General features: G+C 40.8%; 1 protein-coding gene across 2 annotated transcripts in view; it reads left to right on the top strand.

Annotated features, from left to right (window-relative positions):
• Window positions 1–17935, top strand: part of pigg (phosphatidylinositol glycan anchor biosynthesis class G (EMM blood group)) — a 37661-nt gene extending 19726 nt beyond the window's left edge. Inside the window, exons 11-14 of one of the 2 annotated variants that reach the window (XM_086105771.1) lie at window positions 5688–5997; window positions 8051–8214; window positions 14879–15117; window positions 17166–17935. In XM_086105771.1, the coding sequence (XP_085961897.1) occupies window positions 5688–5997; window positions 8051–8214; window positions 14879–15101 (697 nt within the window). In that variant the 3' untranslated portion in view covers window positions 15102–15117; window positions 17166–17935. Of the gene's footprint in view, window positions 1–5687; window positions 5998–8050; window positions 8215–14878; window positions 16831–17165 lie in introns of those variants that run through there. The other variant, XM_086105770.1, reaches the window with a different exon arrangement.
• The last annotated feature ends 1482 nt before the right edge of the window (window positions 17936–19417 follow it).

The raw sequence follows: 19417 nt of genomic DNA, 5'->3' as shown, positions 1-19417 counted from the left end.
ACATCAACTACATATTAACCAACACATTTTCTGTATGCCTGTGCCTCGATCAAATGAGCTAAAATCGCATTGCAGCACCCACATCACAATTTAGACTGTATTTTTATTCTGGTGTCTAACGCCTCGTTGACTTTCTGTCACCAAATTGTCACGTGTACCGTGGCCGTGTAAAAAAACAACACCCTCAGTCCACTGGAGCGCCGGGCATGGCGCAGCGCAGTCTGCCAAATTCCCAAACTCGGTAAATCAGATTTGCCCCGGCACGAAAATGAAGGTGCGGCAGTTTATTCACTATAAGGGCATGTGTGCTATCTACGAAAAAGCAAGGCCGAAGAGTCAAAAAAGGACAAGTAAGCCCGACAAAATCCAAATAGGGTGGTTTGGAAAGAAAAAAAAATACAGTTTTACGGTGTGAGTGCGAAAAAAGGATTTACCGGTAATCTTGAAAAGAAAGATTCCCCCAAAAAAAAAAATATATATATATATATATAAAATAATTATTTTATGTGTCAAGAATGCTGTTTGTCCACTCTCTTTTTAACTTGATTGTTGGGTAGATTTACTGAATGTATTAGTTTCATGCAGAGGATTTATGAAGGGGGCATTTAAAACATGAGGGGATTGGGCACAGTCTTAGGTTTCTTAACCACACCAGTGCTTGTTTCCAAGGTAACATAAAATCCTGACAGCCTCTCTGCTCCTTACCTTAAGATACTTTTTCCTCTGTTGCTACTATTAACACCATACTAGGTCAGATTGATTCACCCTGCCATGTAGTGCTGACCTTAATTAGCTTGAAAATATCAGACATTTGAAATGTTTCTGGTTATATTTGACTCATTTAACTGACATGAGGAGTAGAAGAAAATTGGAATAATTTGCCGGCCACTGAGCAATGTCAACCCTACTTTTCCTCAATGCTCAAACCATCTCATAATAATTTTTATCCCGAGTTTGAAATGTGTTAGCGTATTCTCCCTGTCAGATGTTGGACCTTCCCCACTTTCTAAATGGCTGGTGAACACACTATAAATTGTGATGGATGTGGTCACAGCAATACTTGGGAAAAATATGAAAACATTGATATCCCCTGGGAAATCATAATTTTGCAACAATGTCTTTCACACGGCAACCACAGTGAGAAAACAGCAGATTATATGTAAGATCCATCTATCATGCTACATGGTTTGGGACGTGTGTTTTTAGACAATTTGAACACACTGATCACACTGGCAAACGGGACTGTTTACAATAACAACAGATATGCTCATAAACAGCCTGGCAATTATATTGTTTGCAATCCGAGTTGCCTCTCCTGCTTGCGCTGTTAACACTATGGGCTTATTCTCTATAAAGGAGGTTTGAAAAAAAAGGGTGGTTTGCTCCGTTGTGGGCATGTACACAGCTGACTCCATTTGCTGTCAATTAAAGTGACGCCTGCTTTTCCCCTATTAATCTGGTGCACTCAGATCATGCATGGAGACAGTGATGCAGCAGCCTTTGCGTGACCGAAGCCTCGTCACCGCTACTAGCCCGCGTGGCAACAGCCAACATAGGCGGGTACTGCTTCCTCTAATTGCCCCAAGACTGCCATGTCAAATATTTTGACAATTTAAACATCTCACCGGGTAAACATAACAATCAAGGCCCAATCGTGTTTGCACGTCCCATCCCGCATTGTTTTATCTCCGGTTGCCTGAAACAGGACTGCCGTGGCCGCCATTAAAGGTCAAGAATGAAGTAATTTTAGAAAATTCCAAATGAAATATTTTTATGACACAATTAAACAAAATGCTTTAAATAAAGCCTGAAAACGTTCTATTTCTATTTTGTAAATTTGAGAGAGTAACCGTTTTCCCCAAAACCCGGAAGTGTGACATCACTTCAAGACATCAATCGTAGGGCTCGCGATGGAAAGTGTACAAAGCCAGTCAGAAATCGATCCGGAGAACAACGTTTCAAAATCTATGTTGCACGATACATGGATGAGCCAGATGATCAGGATGCGAAAAATTTTGTACCTGAAAAGCAGGACGTGGAGTGGAGACAAGACAAATCGTGATTGGAAGAACGGGAAACTGTAACTGTATAGGCTGGGTTATTAGTCTAACGCACGGGTCCGGAATCTTTTTGACTAAGAGAGTCATGAAAGCAAAATATTTGGAAATGTATTTCAGTGAGAGCCATATATAAATACACACACACACACTGTATTTTAAAAGTGAATACAACAAAATGTCAGTATAATACACCTCTGAATGTATTCTTTTCAATAATTTTGTTTTAATACCATTAATGTGAATGGTTTTCCGTTCCTCACGATTCAGAAGATCCAGCAAAACTAGTGGGATTATAGTCAGTTTACCGGGTCCACACGTGGAGTTGCTGCTGGTGGCTAGCTTGGACCCTGCTCAGTAGCCTCCACACTTGCTTTCTGCTCTCTCTCGTAGTTTGTTTTGATGCGAACGTAGCATGCCGCTTCTCATTCGACCGTTTCATCGATGGTATGTTGTCATTGCAAACTAGACACACCGCAGTTCCCTCCACAAAGGTGAATCCTTCGGTCCATTCGTCCTGAAGTGTACAATATTCATCATCTTTTTGAAAGTATCCACGTCCTTGATAGCGTCTGCTGTGTTGGGTCTGTCTCAGTGACAGACTGAGGCTGCAGTTGTCTTCTACTCTGATCAAAACAGTGTGTCGCCTAGCGGATACTCCATGAATTGCACCTTATTAAAAATATTCATTCCGTGTTTTTATGCATTTTTACACTTTTAAATTATCCTGCGGGCCCGATAGAACCTCCATGGGGGCCGGTTCCGTACATTGTACACGGATAGCACTTTAAATGGAATGTTTCCCCAAACAACAGCCAGTTATTCATTGATTAGCACACCTACCGTTTTTGCAAATCCGATTGAGAAAACAGAGGGCTTCGAAGTACTTGCAACAAAGAGTGCTCCTCTTACACATCGCCGTGAAATTCATTGGCTTTTCGAGACCGAAATTGTATTGTTCCAATGTCCTGGTCCATTTACGTGCCCTGCTCTTGTTTTGGCCACTCAAACGACCATTTGCCTGAATGTGAACAGCGCATCATCACACAGCGCCGAGGCATTTCGCCGAGTAACTCGATAACAATGGCAAGGAGCAGTTAACGGGACAATCAACAATGCATTACAATGGCTAACTGGCGATTCGGCATTCTGGAAATGACGTCACTCTTCTGAGATTGCTGAATAAGAGTACCGGTATTTACGTTAAGCGCGTGGGGTCAAACTATGAACCTGGGTGAGTTGCGTTCAATAAATAAATAACGAAAGTGTGCTTGAAATAGTTGTAGCTCTATTTATTACTCCCCAAAAATGGTTGGCCAAGTTGACTTCTTCTTTAGCTTAGTTCATTTGGTGGCCCAGCCTGGAACACCTCTCACATGTAAAGTAGTGCTTATTCTCTGGAGAGGAAATCCAAAGGTCTCGCTTCACCTAAGTCAGCTTGCGAACAAATGCACATTTACTGCTGGTAATGACTTTTTACCACAGTGCCTTGAAAATAAATGACGCTTCATAACTGTGCAGACTGCAATTTGCTGGCATCCATTCCAGGGTATTAACGTGCCTCGCTCCCAAAGTCACCTGGGATGGGCTCCAGTACGGTATCGAAAATGGATGGCTGTGACTATCGGGGAGCCCGGCTTCAGAATAACCAAGCGACAACCGTTCGATGATTTATTGTTATTAATCTTATTTTGATTCATGTTCATATTCTATTAAGATGACTAGTTTGTCATTCTTAAGTAACTCTGCCATTTGGCACTCGAGTGAAGTCAATCCACCAGCAGAAATCTGTCACTCACCTCGCCAATTCACTCCTTTTGCTCAGCATTAATTAATGATAAGTGCAATATCTGCCATATTGTTGGGAGAGTTATGAATAATAAAGAGCCAACCGTCTGAAGTGTATTGCGCTGCCCCTGTTCACTGTAACAGGTTCCATAAAACACGCTGATTAATAATACATTTCCGTTGCTTGCTCAGCTCCTTTCGGGTCTGCCTTTATGCCGTAGTGCTTTTGCAGCTTTGATGGCTTCCTGTTGGTTAATGATGGTTGGAAATGGAAGCAAATCACCTTTTTCTGGTGTGCAAATGATTCGTCCGTTGGTACATTTACTTTTACCGAGGGTTAAGTTTTACTCTTTTGTCAATTTTCCAATATGTGTCATGTTCTTTCGTTCTGTTTGTTTGTTTGTTTATTGTGTGTGCGTGTGTGTGTGTGTGTGAGAGAGAATGTGTGTGTGCTTTCAACAGATGACAAATTGCATGTCCTTCAATTGTGACAACTTGTTACATTTTTGGTTTGATGGTTGATGGAAACTCTGTTACTTCCCCTCTAGCTTCAACAACACATTATACTTTTGTTTTTGTTTCTTGTGTTTTTATACTTTGATTTATTTGTGTACCGACATGCAGACAATAATCATCTTAAAATCCAGAAGAGTGCAATGCAATTGCATAGTTATCAACTATTATACATGTTCTTGATGTCATTATGCTTTATTGCAGTTGGTATGTACACTTTATTATGTCATGACCGTTTAATGGCCTCTATCTTTGTTATGAATTTTCTGGTCTGCATATGATAAAAAACAACATTGTATTATTATTGAAGAGTTGTTTCACATGCATACAGCTTAGTTAAATTGTCCTATAATGTCATTAGTTGACCTTTTATTAACTTTGTTTATTGTAATACTATAGTATTCATATTGCTCGATCAAAACAAGTATTCTGGATGTATGTACAGTATGCGTACTTAAAAACATTAACAGCAGCATGGAAACATAGAGCCAAAAAGTGTGTGTGTGTGTGTGGGGGGGGGTACGGCGGGGCACCTCCATGAATGATATCCCACAAGAGCGCAGTACACTGATAGACATCAAGTCTGCTTCCTGCAGGCAATTCATTCTGTCTTCCAGTCTCATACTTTAAATTATTGATATTACCTTGGTGCGGTGTGTACGGATCGAAACGACGGAGCAGAAAGACAAATATATTGTGAATAAGAAGTGACTGTGAAATGGCATAAAATAGTGATGGCAAATTGACCGTCACAACCTAATTAAAAGCATTTTATTACTTACAGTGTTGTAACAAAGATTATCAGGGGACTGAGCACACTTGTGTCGTCCGCCCGTTAGACACAGTTGAAAATAACTTGTGAAGTTCAGCAGGTGAAGTTTCATGTGCTCCTGGAATATGTTACAGTCACAGTATGTTAAAATGCATGTTGAAATGTCATTTTTGTAAATACTACCGGTACTTTTTTTTTAAAGGAAAAACTTGCTCTCGCAAGCAGGGTGCAGGTCAAATCAGTGCATCGTTTTTTCTGGGTTGTAACTTGACAAAGAAGTGTTTGACTCCGAAGAATGTGTTTTGCTCTTTCCTCAGCCACAATTACAAATTGGGTTCAAGGTCCAGATGTTATTTATTTATGTATGTATTGATTTATTCCGCTTATTTTAATGAATGTGATGTTTGTGATATTCAACCAAATTGTCGTCATTTGCTAAGCATGAGCATTTTCTCATGAACGCAGTACTATAATGTTTTAGAAGGTAAATTGAAGTGCAATAAATTGGATACATGCCTTAAGGAATGACCCTGTCCGTCCATCACCGTGTCTTTCAGGGGAACCGTGGAAGCGCGCTTCGTATATGTGTTCGTTCTGGGTATCCTCTTCACGGGTACAAAGGACCTGTTGCGATCACAAATCATCACAGCTGACGGCAACTTGAAGAACAGGGGCCTGTGGGAGATTTATAGTGGCCTGGTCTTGTTGGTATCACTGTTGTTTCGGCCCCACAACCTGCCGGTCTTGTGCTCCTGTCTGCTCATCCAAACACTTCTGGCCCAGTTCATCTGGAAGAAGCTCCACTATGATGCAGCCCAGACCACCATCATGCACTACTGGTTTGGTCAGGCCTTCTTTTACTTTCAGGTGAGCAAGTCGAACAGAAACATGACCTGCAAATGTAATTTTTGAACAATGTTTAATCATGTGAAGTACCGGTATTTGTCAGTGCATATTTGATTGAAGCTACTGCTGCCGTTTTTCAGATTTGGAAGTTGCAATTATCTGAAACCAAATCCTCATGGAAACCACCCACCAAAAAAAAAAAAAAAAAGAGTTGCTATTGTTAACAAAAATGTTTTGTTTAATGGTCCGGTATCTAATTCAGCCACATCATTTTAATTCGCCCTCTCTCGTCAGGTTTAATCGTGACTCGGTTCGCACCTGGATGTTAAATACATTTGTTTCAGGAGTCTCCCACTAACTTTTTCCGTTTTATTCGCCTATGTTGACTGACCTCGGGCCGAACGGCGAAGTAAGCCTTTGAAATTAAGCAAACTGCAAACTGACAATTGAATCAATGTTTGACCTCAGGGTGTGATGCACAGTTTCTGACCTTGGGTGAGTGTTCACTCAATGTAAGGGATTATTTCAGTTTTTGAAGAGCATTCAAGGCCCACATTGTGACATTTCAAATAAACAACCGATCCAGTTGGCCTTCACGCTGCTGCCGAAAGGAAGTGAAGGATAATGCCTCCTCGGCCTTGAGCTGCACCAATTACAGTGCAGTCCACTTTATCCTTGGTACACACTCTCCTTAAAAAACCAAGAACAAATAGACAAAAAAAAAAAACTCCAATCTTCGTGGCCATTTACCCCTCATTTGGCGACTTACCTGTGTTCAGCAACTACCAAGTGTCTCAAGTATGTGGGGAAAATGTGTTCTGTTTTGAAAAAAAGTCTTAGTTAACCTTTAAAGGGTACGTTTCACTCAAAACTGTACATCACCAAAACAACCCCATAGCCACAATGATCTGGTAGCAGTATCGGTCACATGCTTTGGCCTGTTTTTCGTCAAGGGCAACTGGGAATTTAGTCGAGGTAAAGCAAGACAACGAAAAATTACTACTGTACATTCAATTTCTCTACTACAGTTTGCCATCCACACAAAAAAGATGGTGCCTTAACAACAACAAACCCCCAGCTCGCCACAATGGTTGTATTTGATGATTGAGCATACTCATTTTAAAACTGCTCCTCTGAAAGCTGCTTGGGCTTTTCCCGACCTCGCTTATGCACAAAAAAACACGAGGGGAATGTCGGAAATATTCAGAGTAAGCCAATATCACGAGTATCATTACATACTTGGGTCGTATAAGAACTTTAACTCCTTAGGGAAATATTTGGCTTGCTTGATCTTTTAGACCGATGAACATTTAGGCTGTTGCTCCTTCAAAAAGAAAAAAAAAAGAATCTTGAGGAATGAGCAAGATTATACAAATGTTGTGTGTATAATGAAGATGAAGATGAATTCCGCTGCAACTGAGCAACCGTCTGTAGAAAATATGAATCACCACAGTGATGGGAAAAGTGGGCAAACTTGATTCTCTTACAACAGTGACTCATAATAAAATCTCAAGTCACGATTTTGTTTTGTTTTGGGGGTTTTTTTGGATACACATAACAATCACCCAGAAGAATTTCTCTCAAGGCTGTCAAGAGTGTGTCATGACTAGAGCCTGTTGTCATGTGAAAAGTCCGATTTCTGCAGAGTAGCTCGCCGTGTGATTGTTCATTTCTTACCAATAATGTCGTCACGAAGAACACACCACCGTTTCTGCAAGATCACAGAGACATTTTAGCATGCCAACAAGTTGATTCACGCTTCTCTTCAACCTGCTTCCTGCCTATCTTGACTCATCCCGCCCATCTGAATTAAAACTGAGAGTCCAGCATCTTTATTGTTGTCATGAGCACTTCTCACTTCTTTGAAAGAGCTTTTTGTGATGTCGCAGGCGGCAAACACAAGCCCAGTGGACTCTCATGTCCATGGAACCAACTTTTAACAAAGCGCCTACAAAGCGTCAACCACTGATTTTTTTTGTTTGTTTTTTCACTTTTTTTTTGTGCTCGTCATTTCTGTTTGGCAAATGTTGCTTTTTTTTGTAATGCTACAATAAATTGTCGCCTGTTCTTGCAGGGTAATTCCAACAGCATTTCAACTGTGGACATCTCAGTCTGGTTTGTTGGTTTCGACAACTACGTAGAAGCTCCTGCCATCTTCTTGACGGCCCTCAGTACGTATGCTGGGCCACTGCTTTGGGCTTTCCACCTTGTTTGTTACCTCAGCTCCGACAGAAACAGGTGAGTTGCCCACTACTTTTGTGTTCTATATGGCCGCTGTTGGCATTGTGTAGTGGAACATCACAAACATGTAGCAGATGGTGCTTTCCGCTATTTTATGTTCAAACTCTTAGAGGCTCTGCACAGCAGTATGTGTTGTGTGTGTTATTTTACATTTTTTGTGCCCTAAAGGGAAAACCTGAATCGTGATTCACCGACTACATCAGCAGACTTTGATTCTTGTTCACAGAACTTGGCTAACAGTTTTATTTGAGTCAGGCTAAAATTTGGCATGTTTGTTACAGTACTTTAAATCGCAACATGGCCGTTTCTTGCATTGCAGTGAGAATACAACTTTTAGCTAAAGGGCAATAAACCATTTCATTTGATCAGATTTGTTTGTATTTACCAACAATCAGCTTTGAGAGTGCACAGAGCCAATTGGACCACTTCAACCATTGCGTATCATTTGAATGACCGTCTGACTTCATTCCAAATTAACACCAGGTGCAATATATTCTCAAGAAAATTGATGTCAAAAATTGGGGAGGGTTGAATAAAATTTATTGAAAATGAGCTCACAGAAACTTTATTTTTAAATGAGACATCATGTACTGTATTTTCCGCATCATAAGGTGCACCTAAAAGCATTCAATTTTCTCAAAAGCCGACAGTGCGTTTTGTAATCCGATAAGCCTTATATATGGATCAATATTCAGATTTTTTGGATGTAGTATTATAATGTTCTGTAAAGCGCTTTGTTACAGCTGTAGCGATAGTGCAAATGCTATATAAATAAAGCTGCATTGTATTGTATTCCATTTAGCATAGCTTCAGCAGATTACGTGGGACAGGAGATGTGAGGCAATCTCTTTTCATCAATGGACGCACGCTACAGCTTCGTGTTTGCTTTCAAAACTTAGCTTGTAGCAGACGTGTGCACATTTTTAGCATGACGTCTCTGGTCCACTGGTGAAAGGACACGTTGATCTTCTCCTCTTTCCTCTATAACTGCTTCAAACAACAAAGTGTATGCAGGAAAAGTGATTAAGATTGCACGAGTATCTGTGTCTTATCTGTTGTGTTATTTTGACTTCAAGATGGCACCGCGAGAGTGGCTGCCTTTCCAGCAGCTCCTATATTTTGTTCTTCTAATTCTTCCTTTCATAACTTTATTGCTGTGAATTGGGAATTCTCCATTGCGAGACTAATAAAGGTTTTCTTATCTTATCTATTGGATGCATAACGCAACCCTAGCCACAATTGTAGCTTGTATTCTATGTCCCTTATAATGCGGTGCACCCTATATGTGAAAACTTACACCTGTTCCCAAAACGGGAACCTTCATAAAAGTGTCATAAAAATGTAATATATTCATATTTTTTTCACTTCAACTGCGTTAAATCTTTTCAACAACTTCAGACCTAACCATAGACATAACATTTTTCATTATTTCTTTTTACCCCTGATTTTTTTCAGTGAGAAAAACACAAAATATGCCATATTTTCAAAAATAAGATGTGAAGTGGAATATTTGGGATGAGCTTATTACAGCCTTGATGAAGTCAATATTTGATAACAAAATTGATTTTGAGGCATTTCTATTTTTGGCGTAATGCAAGTTTTCCCCCAAAACCTACTCCTGTTAGGTTAATTCCCAAAACAGGAACCTTCATAAAAGTGTCCCAAAATGTAACTTTTAAAGATTTCTTTTCACTTTCACTGCATCAAATCTTTTCAACAACTTCAGGCCTAACCATTGTCCCCTAAAAGGGACCAGCTGTTCATCAATGCATATATCCCTCCCTGGGTTGAACAGCTTGGAGAGGCGACTGCTCCACCTGGTCCAGAAATCTTTGTTTAGGGCAAGCTTGTCCTTCCTAAGTTGGCCCGCAGCTCCTGCACACTCAACTCCTTCCAGGCATTGACTGACCTCTTCCCCTGCAGGTTTGTGAAATGCAGGCTATGCTGTAGGATTTCCTCTGAAAGAAAGAGGTCAAATGCATTTTCAGGAGTAGTTACCAGTGCAAAATAAGTTGGTCCTGGAGTTGGGATAGGCGGGGGAAAGAATGGCAGGACTTCCTCATGAGTTGGGGACCACCGGATTTTACCATTTCGCGAAATCCATGGAGAAGTGTCTTCCATTCTCTCTTCCTCCTGTTCCTCCTCCTACTCTGAGCTGCCTGGCAGGTACTCCTCTTCTGATCCTTCCTGGTTCTCAGAATCAATTTCACTGCTGCTACCATCCTCAGAAAAGTTCTCTTCACCCTCATCAGAAGACTGCAAGACTGCAGCAACAGCCTCCTCTAATTTGAATGTTCTCTTCATGGTTGTCTGCTGGAGAAATGACCAGCCAGACAAGCCAGAAACTATTCTCACAGACTTCAAACATCACCTCTGTAAACATGCAAAACCACGTGTCCAATAGGAGAGTGTGTTTGGGTTTTCTTCACCAAGAAAAGATGCAAACACTGAGCCTGTGATCATCAATTTCTCACCATACCCACGCGCGCACACACACACATGCGCGCTCACACTCAACCACATTCACAACACTCTTTTAGACCAATCCCAACACACTATGACCGTTTTTATAGTGGTCAGCTTTTTTATTGCCATGCATTTTGCAAGGTTAGAGAAGCAGGCCTCGATTGAAAACATATATGATTTGGATCAGCTGCCCCTGATGATTCTGGAGGGTCATTCGACCTAAAATATATTTTGCCCAAGTTTTGAAGGTAAAAACTTAGATTTAAAAGTTACTCATGAAAAAAGCGATTTAAAATGTCAGGATTACAGTCCATCAAAAATATGTGGTTATAATGGCAGTCAATGTACCCAAAATGGGAATTAACCTAACAGGTGTAGGCATACATTCATATCTCCTGTTCTATACACTTTGCAGTAGAAGTTAAAATGGAATTTGAAAGATAATCCCAAAAAACAAATCCTGGCCAAGTTTCATTATATTAGCCTTTAGACTGACCGATATATTGAGAATCAAAAACATAAAAAAGGCAAAATGTGCACGTTTGGGCACCAATGATGATGTTCAAACTGTGCATTAGATGACAGGGTCTTACGATATTATTGAATCTACTTTTTGGAAAACAACTGCTGCCTCAGTTTTGATGAACACTTTGGCCCGCTATGCTACTCTATTTTAATGTTGGTTATTATGGTGTTACTTTGAGCGCTAAGTATTTTTGAGGTGGCCCTTGAACAAGAAAAAAAAACACAATTTGAACCACTACCCTAAAAACATGTATTCAAGACTTATTAAAATGAATGAATAATAATTAGAATTTTTGTTCCACATTGCAAATAATGCTGTGAAAACTGTCACCACGGTGTCATATCCCTGACCACGTATCTATTGCCAGAAACCCAAATGTTAAATCATGCAGGGATGAAAGCTTGCGCACATCAGCCTAGCCTTGCTTTTACTAATTAATTTGGGGAAGCACAAGAGAATCTCACAAGGCATAATTAAATAAATTCAAACGCAGCGCTCTCACATTGATCTGTTTCACCGTGCGTCTGTACAACCGGGCAAGCAGAGCCTAAATTACATTTAGTCTAACGGCACAATTGATTTGCCAAGCGGCTGCGTTAAAGCCTCCTCACAACACGCTTTGTGGCTCTCCCTGGTGAGTCGTTAGGATGTTGTTTAGTCGGCCCATCGCTTTCATGTTGTGGCCCCTAATGAATGCAGCACCCGCTGTATGCCTGTTTCATGATGCCGCTTGCAGCTATGTGTGACTTTCAATGTAGCTCGTTAACTGTTCACAATGCAGGACACAATCTGCCCTTGTTAGATTGTCAAGGCATATAAATGTCCAACTTTCCTTGGACAGAAAGGCATACCAGTCAGTCTGACTTGACAGTATAACATTAGTAAAATGATCGGTGAGAAAAAATGTTCCCTCTCTGGCCCCATCTTGTACCTCTAAAATGATTTTTAAGGAATCACAACACCCGTGCAAGAATTCCCTGTCCAAGTACTAATGTGGAACGCTTAGCGCTCCACTAGCATGAAACATTCTCTCTAGCTTTGTGCTATGACTGGCTACCTAAACACATTTTGCAGCCACTCCTCTAAATCACGAATAATCACCTCCATGGCGGTGAATAAACTACACTTCTGGCAAGCGCCGTAATCCCAAAAGGAGGACGAGGAGTAATTATCGGGAAGCACTGATATGATATGTAATGCAATTTAATGCAACATAAAGTTTCATCACATTATTCGATCAATACATTGAATAAGCGAAAAAGAAAAATTGCTTCTAAAAACTCTTGATAATGACAGCGAAAATCCCTCTTCCCTAATCGCGGGTTCTTTCGAAATATGCTCCAAGCACGCACTGCTTCACTTCGACCATTCAGAAATTCGTAATGTTGCTCTTATATGCCATTCCGTTATCCAGAGTGCCCCAAAAAAGGAGTGCCAGAGCTCAGTGCATCAGGCAGTACAGATGGAAACAGTTCAAGCACAAGCTGATAATTAGTTTATAACATAGGCTACGTTTGGGAAATTATTAACTCATTCAGTACCAACCAATTCTAGACCAAGTCTGAAAAGACGTTTAAAAACGTCATTGGGAGTGAATGAGTTAAGAAGGGAGCTCTCTCTGAACACACACACATGCACACACACACAGTTGGTGTTAGGTCAGAGGTCAGAGCATCAGTGTGAATTTCCGAACACACCCCGTGTTGACAGGGAGCAAAAACGAGTTATGGATGGACAAAACTTCGGCTTCTAACTCCAGGAAAGCTTTTCTTTTTCATTTAAAATGGCTTACCTTAACTAGAATCCCACATCGCATTGTGGCCGAAAGTAGAATCCAAGTCTTCATCGACTTCTTTTTCTACTGTTTTTGCTACATCTACTTTATTTTGGGAGTCGGCAAATACTTTTATTGCATTGCCACCATCTTCGGGCCACCGGTGATAATACACTTTCAGTGTTTGCTGACCTCCAAAAAAAGTTAACGTGATTAGGGAATGGGATTTCGGGGGCCAGTACGAACTATGTCGCACCTGAGTATAAATCCAGCCAAATGATGAAAAAAAAGTGCGACTTGTAGTTCAAGAAATATGGTAAATTTCTCGAGAGAAAGTAATACATACAGTAAGCTACACAGTAAACACTCAAGATAAGTCCAAAAATAAAATCTCAAATACTTTGAATTTATGCAATTGCCCGTTGTAGTTGATGAGACCGCAGATCAGAAATACGAATGGCGGCCAAATAACATCCATATAATCGTAACACATTTTTACTGGCTTTCTGTTGAAATTTCTCCCTCCAAACTGGAGTCCTTCCCATGTCTCCTACTTCATCTGCATTTCTTTGCTCTTTGGAATCTGTTCGAAGTTCCCTCCTCCTTACCTGGGACTTATGCCTGATCAAATCTCCTCGTTTACACACCAGTGCACATTGTCTCAAGCAAGAAGACTGATTAATCGTCTTTTTTTAAATCACTTTAGTGCGTTTTTGCTCCTGGCCGGCAGGCTGATAGACTTCATAATCACTTTTGGTCCAAGATCTTTGTAACTATGAAAATGTTTGCAGTGCCGTGCCTGTTATAGAATCACTACATTTTTTTTTTACCCCAAGAAACAATGTAACTCGGCTATCGTATGCTATGCCAGTCGATGAGATGTGGCAGGTTTTGTTTTGTAATTTATAGTGGCTAGTCTCACAATATGAAAAGATTGGGAATCCTCACAGACTGAAATAAGTAACGGTACCGTTTTATTCATTTTTTTTTTCTTTGCCATGCATGCAATTCCTAATGACAGTGCGGCAGGCCCAAGTCAGTCAAGGGAGGCTGTGTCAAAGTAGAAAAAGGGGGAAGGAGAGACAGAAAAAGAAGAGACAGGAGGTTACACAGAGAGAGAGGGAGAGTTGTAATGACATAATGAACATATACAAAGCTGATCTTAAAGGTTTTGGTGGGTGATTGGCATTCTAGACAAATAAGGGTTTTGCCATGTATGACGAGTGTGGATCAGGTTGGCTTTTTAAATTTTTTTTTTTCAGCAATTCATTTTGGTTTCGCCACGATGGGTTTTTACATGCCAACTGTTTCAGTGCTGATCAGTAAAACTAATGCACTAAAATGAACATGTGGTCTTTCAAAAACAAAATATGAGTGGTAATTTATTATTGCGTGACTACAAACAGGACATAGAAAATAAAGGTTATATTTTGCTGGAGCGGATCCAGATTGATGCATACAGGTCAGCATCAGGTGCTTTTATTTCGTGTCGATCGACAAGCAACATTATCACTACTTGCACAATAGAATTGGTGTCCAATTTCCTCGAGCTGTATTAAATGTTCTTCCCTAAAAACTTTAATCACATTCACTTTTCACACTGCCGTGTAGATATCAATTCAACATTTTGTTACGGCTAAGTGTGAGTTTGAATATGCCCTCGAGGCAACATAATGAGTACAATGAATTCAATTAAAAATTAAACTAATCAGGCAAGGTGCCGTTGTCCTTGGATTCGAGCTTAAGACTAAACTTTGGCAATGGGCCACATGCTGTGTCACCAAGTCTTGAGAGACAAATGGTAAGTTTCCAAAACAGTAACTTGCGGTTACGTTGCCCTTTTCATCCTGTTGACTTCAGCGTTCCCTCGTCTGACGATGCATTTTGCTCCGCAGGAGTCCCGTCGCAATGGACCACGGCTGTTACTGTTTGGCTCTGCTCAGGTCGGTGCCGGCGGCAGCCTACATTGTTCTGGTGACTGTCCTGCGCTACCATCTCTTCATATGGAGCGTTTTCTCTCCCAAATTACTCTATGAGGCCATGCACCTGCTGCTCACTGCCGGCGTCTGTCTCATCTTCAACACCGTGGAGCAAAGCCGCACCTCTTCAGCAGCTTAGGGCAGCTTCTTGGCAAGTGAGAGAGTTTGCGTTGACTTTGCAAAGAGAAATAAAAAAAATGAGATGATGTGAAAATGTTTTGGGAAGATTGATCTCAGGGACTCCTAAGACGGCTCCTAAACTGATGTTTGGCTCCGTCTGACTCAAAGGAAACTCAATGGAAGTTGCCTGAGAAGTCACAAAATTCAGTTTTCTGATTGCGGAAGTTGAAAAAAAATGCTGTACTGATATTATTTTAAGTTATTATGACACACGATTGCTCCTTTTTTCACCCTCTTTTATTATTATTATTGATAATTATAATCATTCATCATATGCTTGCACTTTTTGGACCGTTTTGAGGAAGTGCTCCCTTTGAAAGGACTCTGCTATGTAGCAAAATCTAAAAAGTTTGAACCAACTATACCAGTGGTTCTTATAGAAAAAGTAATTAAAATGTCATGGTCTAAGTATAGTTTTTTTTAAATTGTATGACGTACTATCACGCCGGTCACACGGTGACTACTGAGCGAACTAAATTTCCCGCAGCACCGATTGGACAAGCAACGTCATGTGATCATCTGCAGCCAGTGATGGCCAAGCGGGTGTGTCATAACTAATTGAGATGTTGAGTCGGGTGCGTCTTACCCTCCATGGCAGAGGCTCCGTCGAACCCCTGAGACCGATTCACCGAACCCCTGGGGTTCGATCGAACCCAGGTTAAGAACCACTGAACTACACATTTGTAACACTTGATATGCCTTGTATGGAGAAAGACTGTTGGACTTGACTTTTTTTTTTCCAAGGTGTAAAAAGACAATGAAAATTGTGATTTATATATATATATATATATATATATATATATCAATTGCAATATTGAGGATAAGGGCAATTAATAATTCAGACCTATAATCACCAGTGGCTTCTGTCATTAAAATCACCAGTGTCATTCTGTCAGTTCTGACCATTAAAAGAACGTAATCGTTTTGTTTTCATGTCAAACACTTTGAGACACAGATGCATCCATGCTGGTTGTTACATGATTATACTCACTGATAACGATAGTGATAAACTGGGGTGAAAGATTTGGTTGGCTGAAGCAACCAAAGTGCAACTCGACACCTCTGGGGACAAAGATGAACCGCAATGCCGCCTCCCAACTTGTCACTCAGCTAGATGAGTCTGGCTGCCGCGTGACACTTTCTCACCTGTGGCCAAGATTACTGACAGTTCCCACAATGCCACTAGCGCTGGGAGTAAAAAATAAATACATCATATACATGCAGCCAATGCTGGTTGTAAATTCAGAGTTCTGCGTTACAGCATCTGTCGTCACTGAAAATTGAATTTCACTGTTCTCAAAAAGCGGAAGGGCATTCATTTTTAATGTTTTTTTTACTATTATTATGATTTGAATCTTTATTATTATTGGTTTTCTGTGGTGTAAAGCTTCCCTGCACCATTCAAAGTGCAAGAGTTTATCATATTTTACAATGAGTAACATTATCTTTGTAAGAACATTTACTTCATTTTGTTGTAGCTACCCAACCTTCTGTGTCTGTGTGTGTTAGCTCTTGTAATCCTGCTCAATTTGAATTATTTCTGTATTTTATCTTTTCTGTCAAGTTCGGAATCTTAACGTCTAATAAAAAGTGGCAGGGGAAAAAAAGTTAACAATTGATGCATTCTTTTTCTTCTGTGTTGAGTTGAGTTGTTTTTCATCATAGAATAAACGATCTTCCATAAATCAGAGTTGTGTGACTGTTGCTGGAAACTCTCAAGACAGAGATTTAAAAAACATTTTAATGTTTTTTTCCATGTACCGGTACTTGTCAGTGATGAGTAACCTTGGAAATTATTTTGAGTGGAGGCCAACTGCTGCAAAATAGCTCTCGAATATTTTTTCTGACGAATCAACCTTGTCCACTTTTTAGCACTTTGTTATCAGACACACTGATTTTTAACATCTTAACCGATTTTTAAAACGCAACACACACAACACGTGATAAGAACAGCCGAAGTTGAAATGACCATATTGGAATGGAAACTCTTTTTCATTGGATTAATTTTCACCAAACTTTGCAGGGTATCGGGACGGAGCCCAGCTGTCTGTAGATCCCACAGATGATAGCAAAGCATTTTTCTCTAAATTTGCCAAGGCCTGACAAAATGAAGCTCCTCCACTCACTTCAACAATTCCTTGGCCCCACGATGGCGCCAAAGCATCTATCCATCCATCCATTTTCCGATCCGCTTATCCTCACAAGGGTCGCAAGGCGTGCTGGAGCCTATCCCAGCCGTCTTCAAGCAGGAGGTGGGGGACACCCTGAACCGGTTGCCAGCCAATCGCAGGGCACACAGAGATGAACAACCATCCACACTCGCACCTAGGGACAATTTAGAGTGTCCAATCAAAGCTGCCATGCATGTTTTTGGAATGGGGGAGGAAACCGGTGTACCCAGAGAAAACTCACGCAGGCCCGGGGAGAGCATGCAAACTCCACACAGGAAGGCCGCAGCCAGGATCGAACTCACGACCTCTGAACTGTGAGGTCAACACGCTAACCACTGGACCATTGGGCCGCCCGGCGCCAAAGCAATACTTTTTAATTTAGACATGGCTTTGGCTTGATCCCACACCAGTGAATAGGTGAGATTTTCAGTAAATAACGGAGGGTGAGTTTCCACCCCAAAACCATTTGTCGATACATTAAATGTATTCCGTATTTTCTGAGTGGTGATTACAGCGTAGGGAGTACACGAATGATTCTTAAGAGTTAAAGGTTTGCGTTCATAAATATTGAACAGCTTGTATCCTTTACAACTGATTTCAACTTACGGTATTAAACTGGACACTTTACACATCTGGTTAAAATCGGAAATCATTTGAACGAGATTTGACTGTAATTAGTCTAGGAAATTACAATATGTCAATATTAAAGGCACATGCTTTACCCAGTATATGTTGCAATATTTGTAATGTGTCTATCATGCTTCCCTACCTATTCAGTCACTTTCCAAGATGATTAAACTGTTGTAGGAAAACAAAATGGAGTACCCCTTTGACCGGGCTGTCTGTGGAGGTGTTGCCTTGCCAGCAGATAATGAAGTTTAATGATCTCACAAAGACCAGAATAATCACTCGGGCTCTCCAAGGAGCTTCTGTGGTGTTCCCTTTGCTACTAAAAGATGAACGCTCTGCTTCTTTTTTCCACAGGATGAACTCAAGCTTGCTAAATAATCATCGGAGGTGAGCTAGAACCAAGCCGTACTAGCCCTTCGATGGTTGTGAACCAACATGGCTAGAGACTGCATTTCCATCAAAGTAATCGTGCGTTCATACAAGCAGTACTGCATGAAAACTGCTTCGTACATCCTGCAGCACTGTTTCCACACCTGTACTGACTGTACATGAGGAAAATCCCCCCAAAGGTGTTGAATACAGTACTGGAATAATGATTGTCTTGTATCAAGATACTCACAAATTTACTTAAAGTGAAATGCAAACCAGTTTATTGAACATGTGCCTGGGAGTGAAGTTGTGCATGCAAGTTGCAGGTTGGAGTTTTTCTCGTGAAAACGACCTTACCTCAGCCGCACTGATGCTTCAGGAGTTGTCTGCTTAAATGGCCGATGGCGACAAGCCAAAGAGGTTATTACAAGTTTTCCAGCTGGCTCCACTGCACATGCTGCTGATGAACGCCCAATTCACTGGTGGGGCCACAGACTGTGCCAATGCTTCCCTTTTGCCTCCCCGCACTGCATCTCTGGCTCGCTGTTCGTTCCAAGAAAGTGGATACTGTCTTTTGACAATCTTGGTGTCTGCATACATTTACTACAGTATGTTAATTTACAATTTAATGGTGTGATTTTGGGTTCAAATTGAACTTTGTCCCTGGGGCGTTTTCCTCGCATGTCACTGAGGCGGCACCCACAAGGTTACGCCTCTGCTAGTCCTTCAACGCTTCTCCTAGATCACTTGATCTGTTTTAATTTGTAATAACACTGTTCACCACTAGATAGCAGATGTCACTTATTAGCTTCACCTGTTTATCTCCATTAGAGAAGAATCACATTGAGGTGGTGTCGTTTGACTCTGTGGCATTTTAGAGTCATTCAAATTAGAACTAAATGGCGATTTGATGGAGCCACTGCTTGTTCTCTCTCAAAACAATTATGAGTTTAAATGAGTTTGTAATTTTTTTCTAACGTGTATAAACAGGGTATTTCGATATGGTGGATTTTACTTATCACGGGGATTGATCTGGAATGTAACCCCCATGACTGTACTCCATTTTGAGATTTTTATCCGATCCAGACCGATCTGAGCCAGTTTA

The sequence above is a fragment of the Hippocampus guttulatus genome, chromosome 2 (assembly GCF_054856545.1).
Source record: "Hippocampus guttulatus isolate MCC_2025c chromosome 2, RoL_Hgut_1.0, whole genome shotgun sequence".
Classification (NCBI taxonomy): domain Eukaryota; kingdom Metazoa; phylum Chordata; class Actinopteri; order Syngnathiformes; family Syngnathidae; genus Hippocampus; species Hippocampus guttulatus.
Note: the sequence above shows the minus strand (reverse complement) of the source record. Positions and strands in the feature narration are given on the sequence as shown.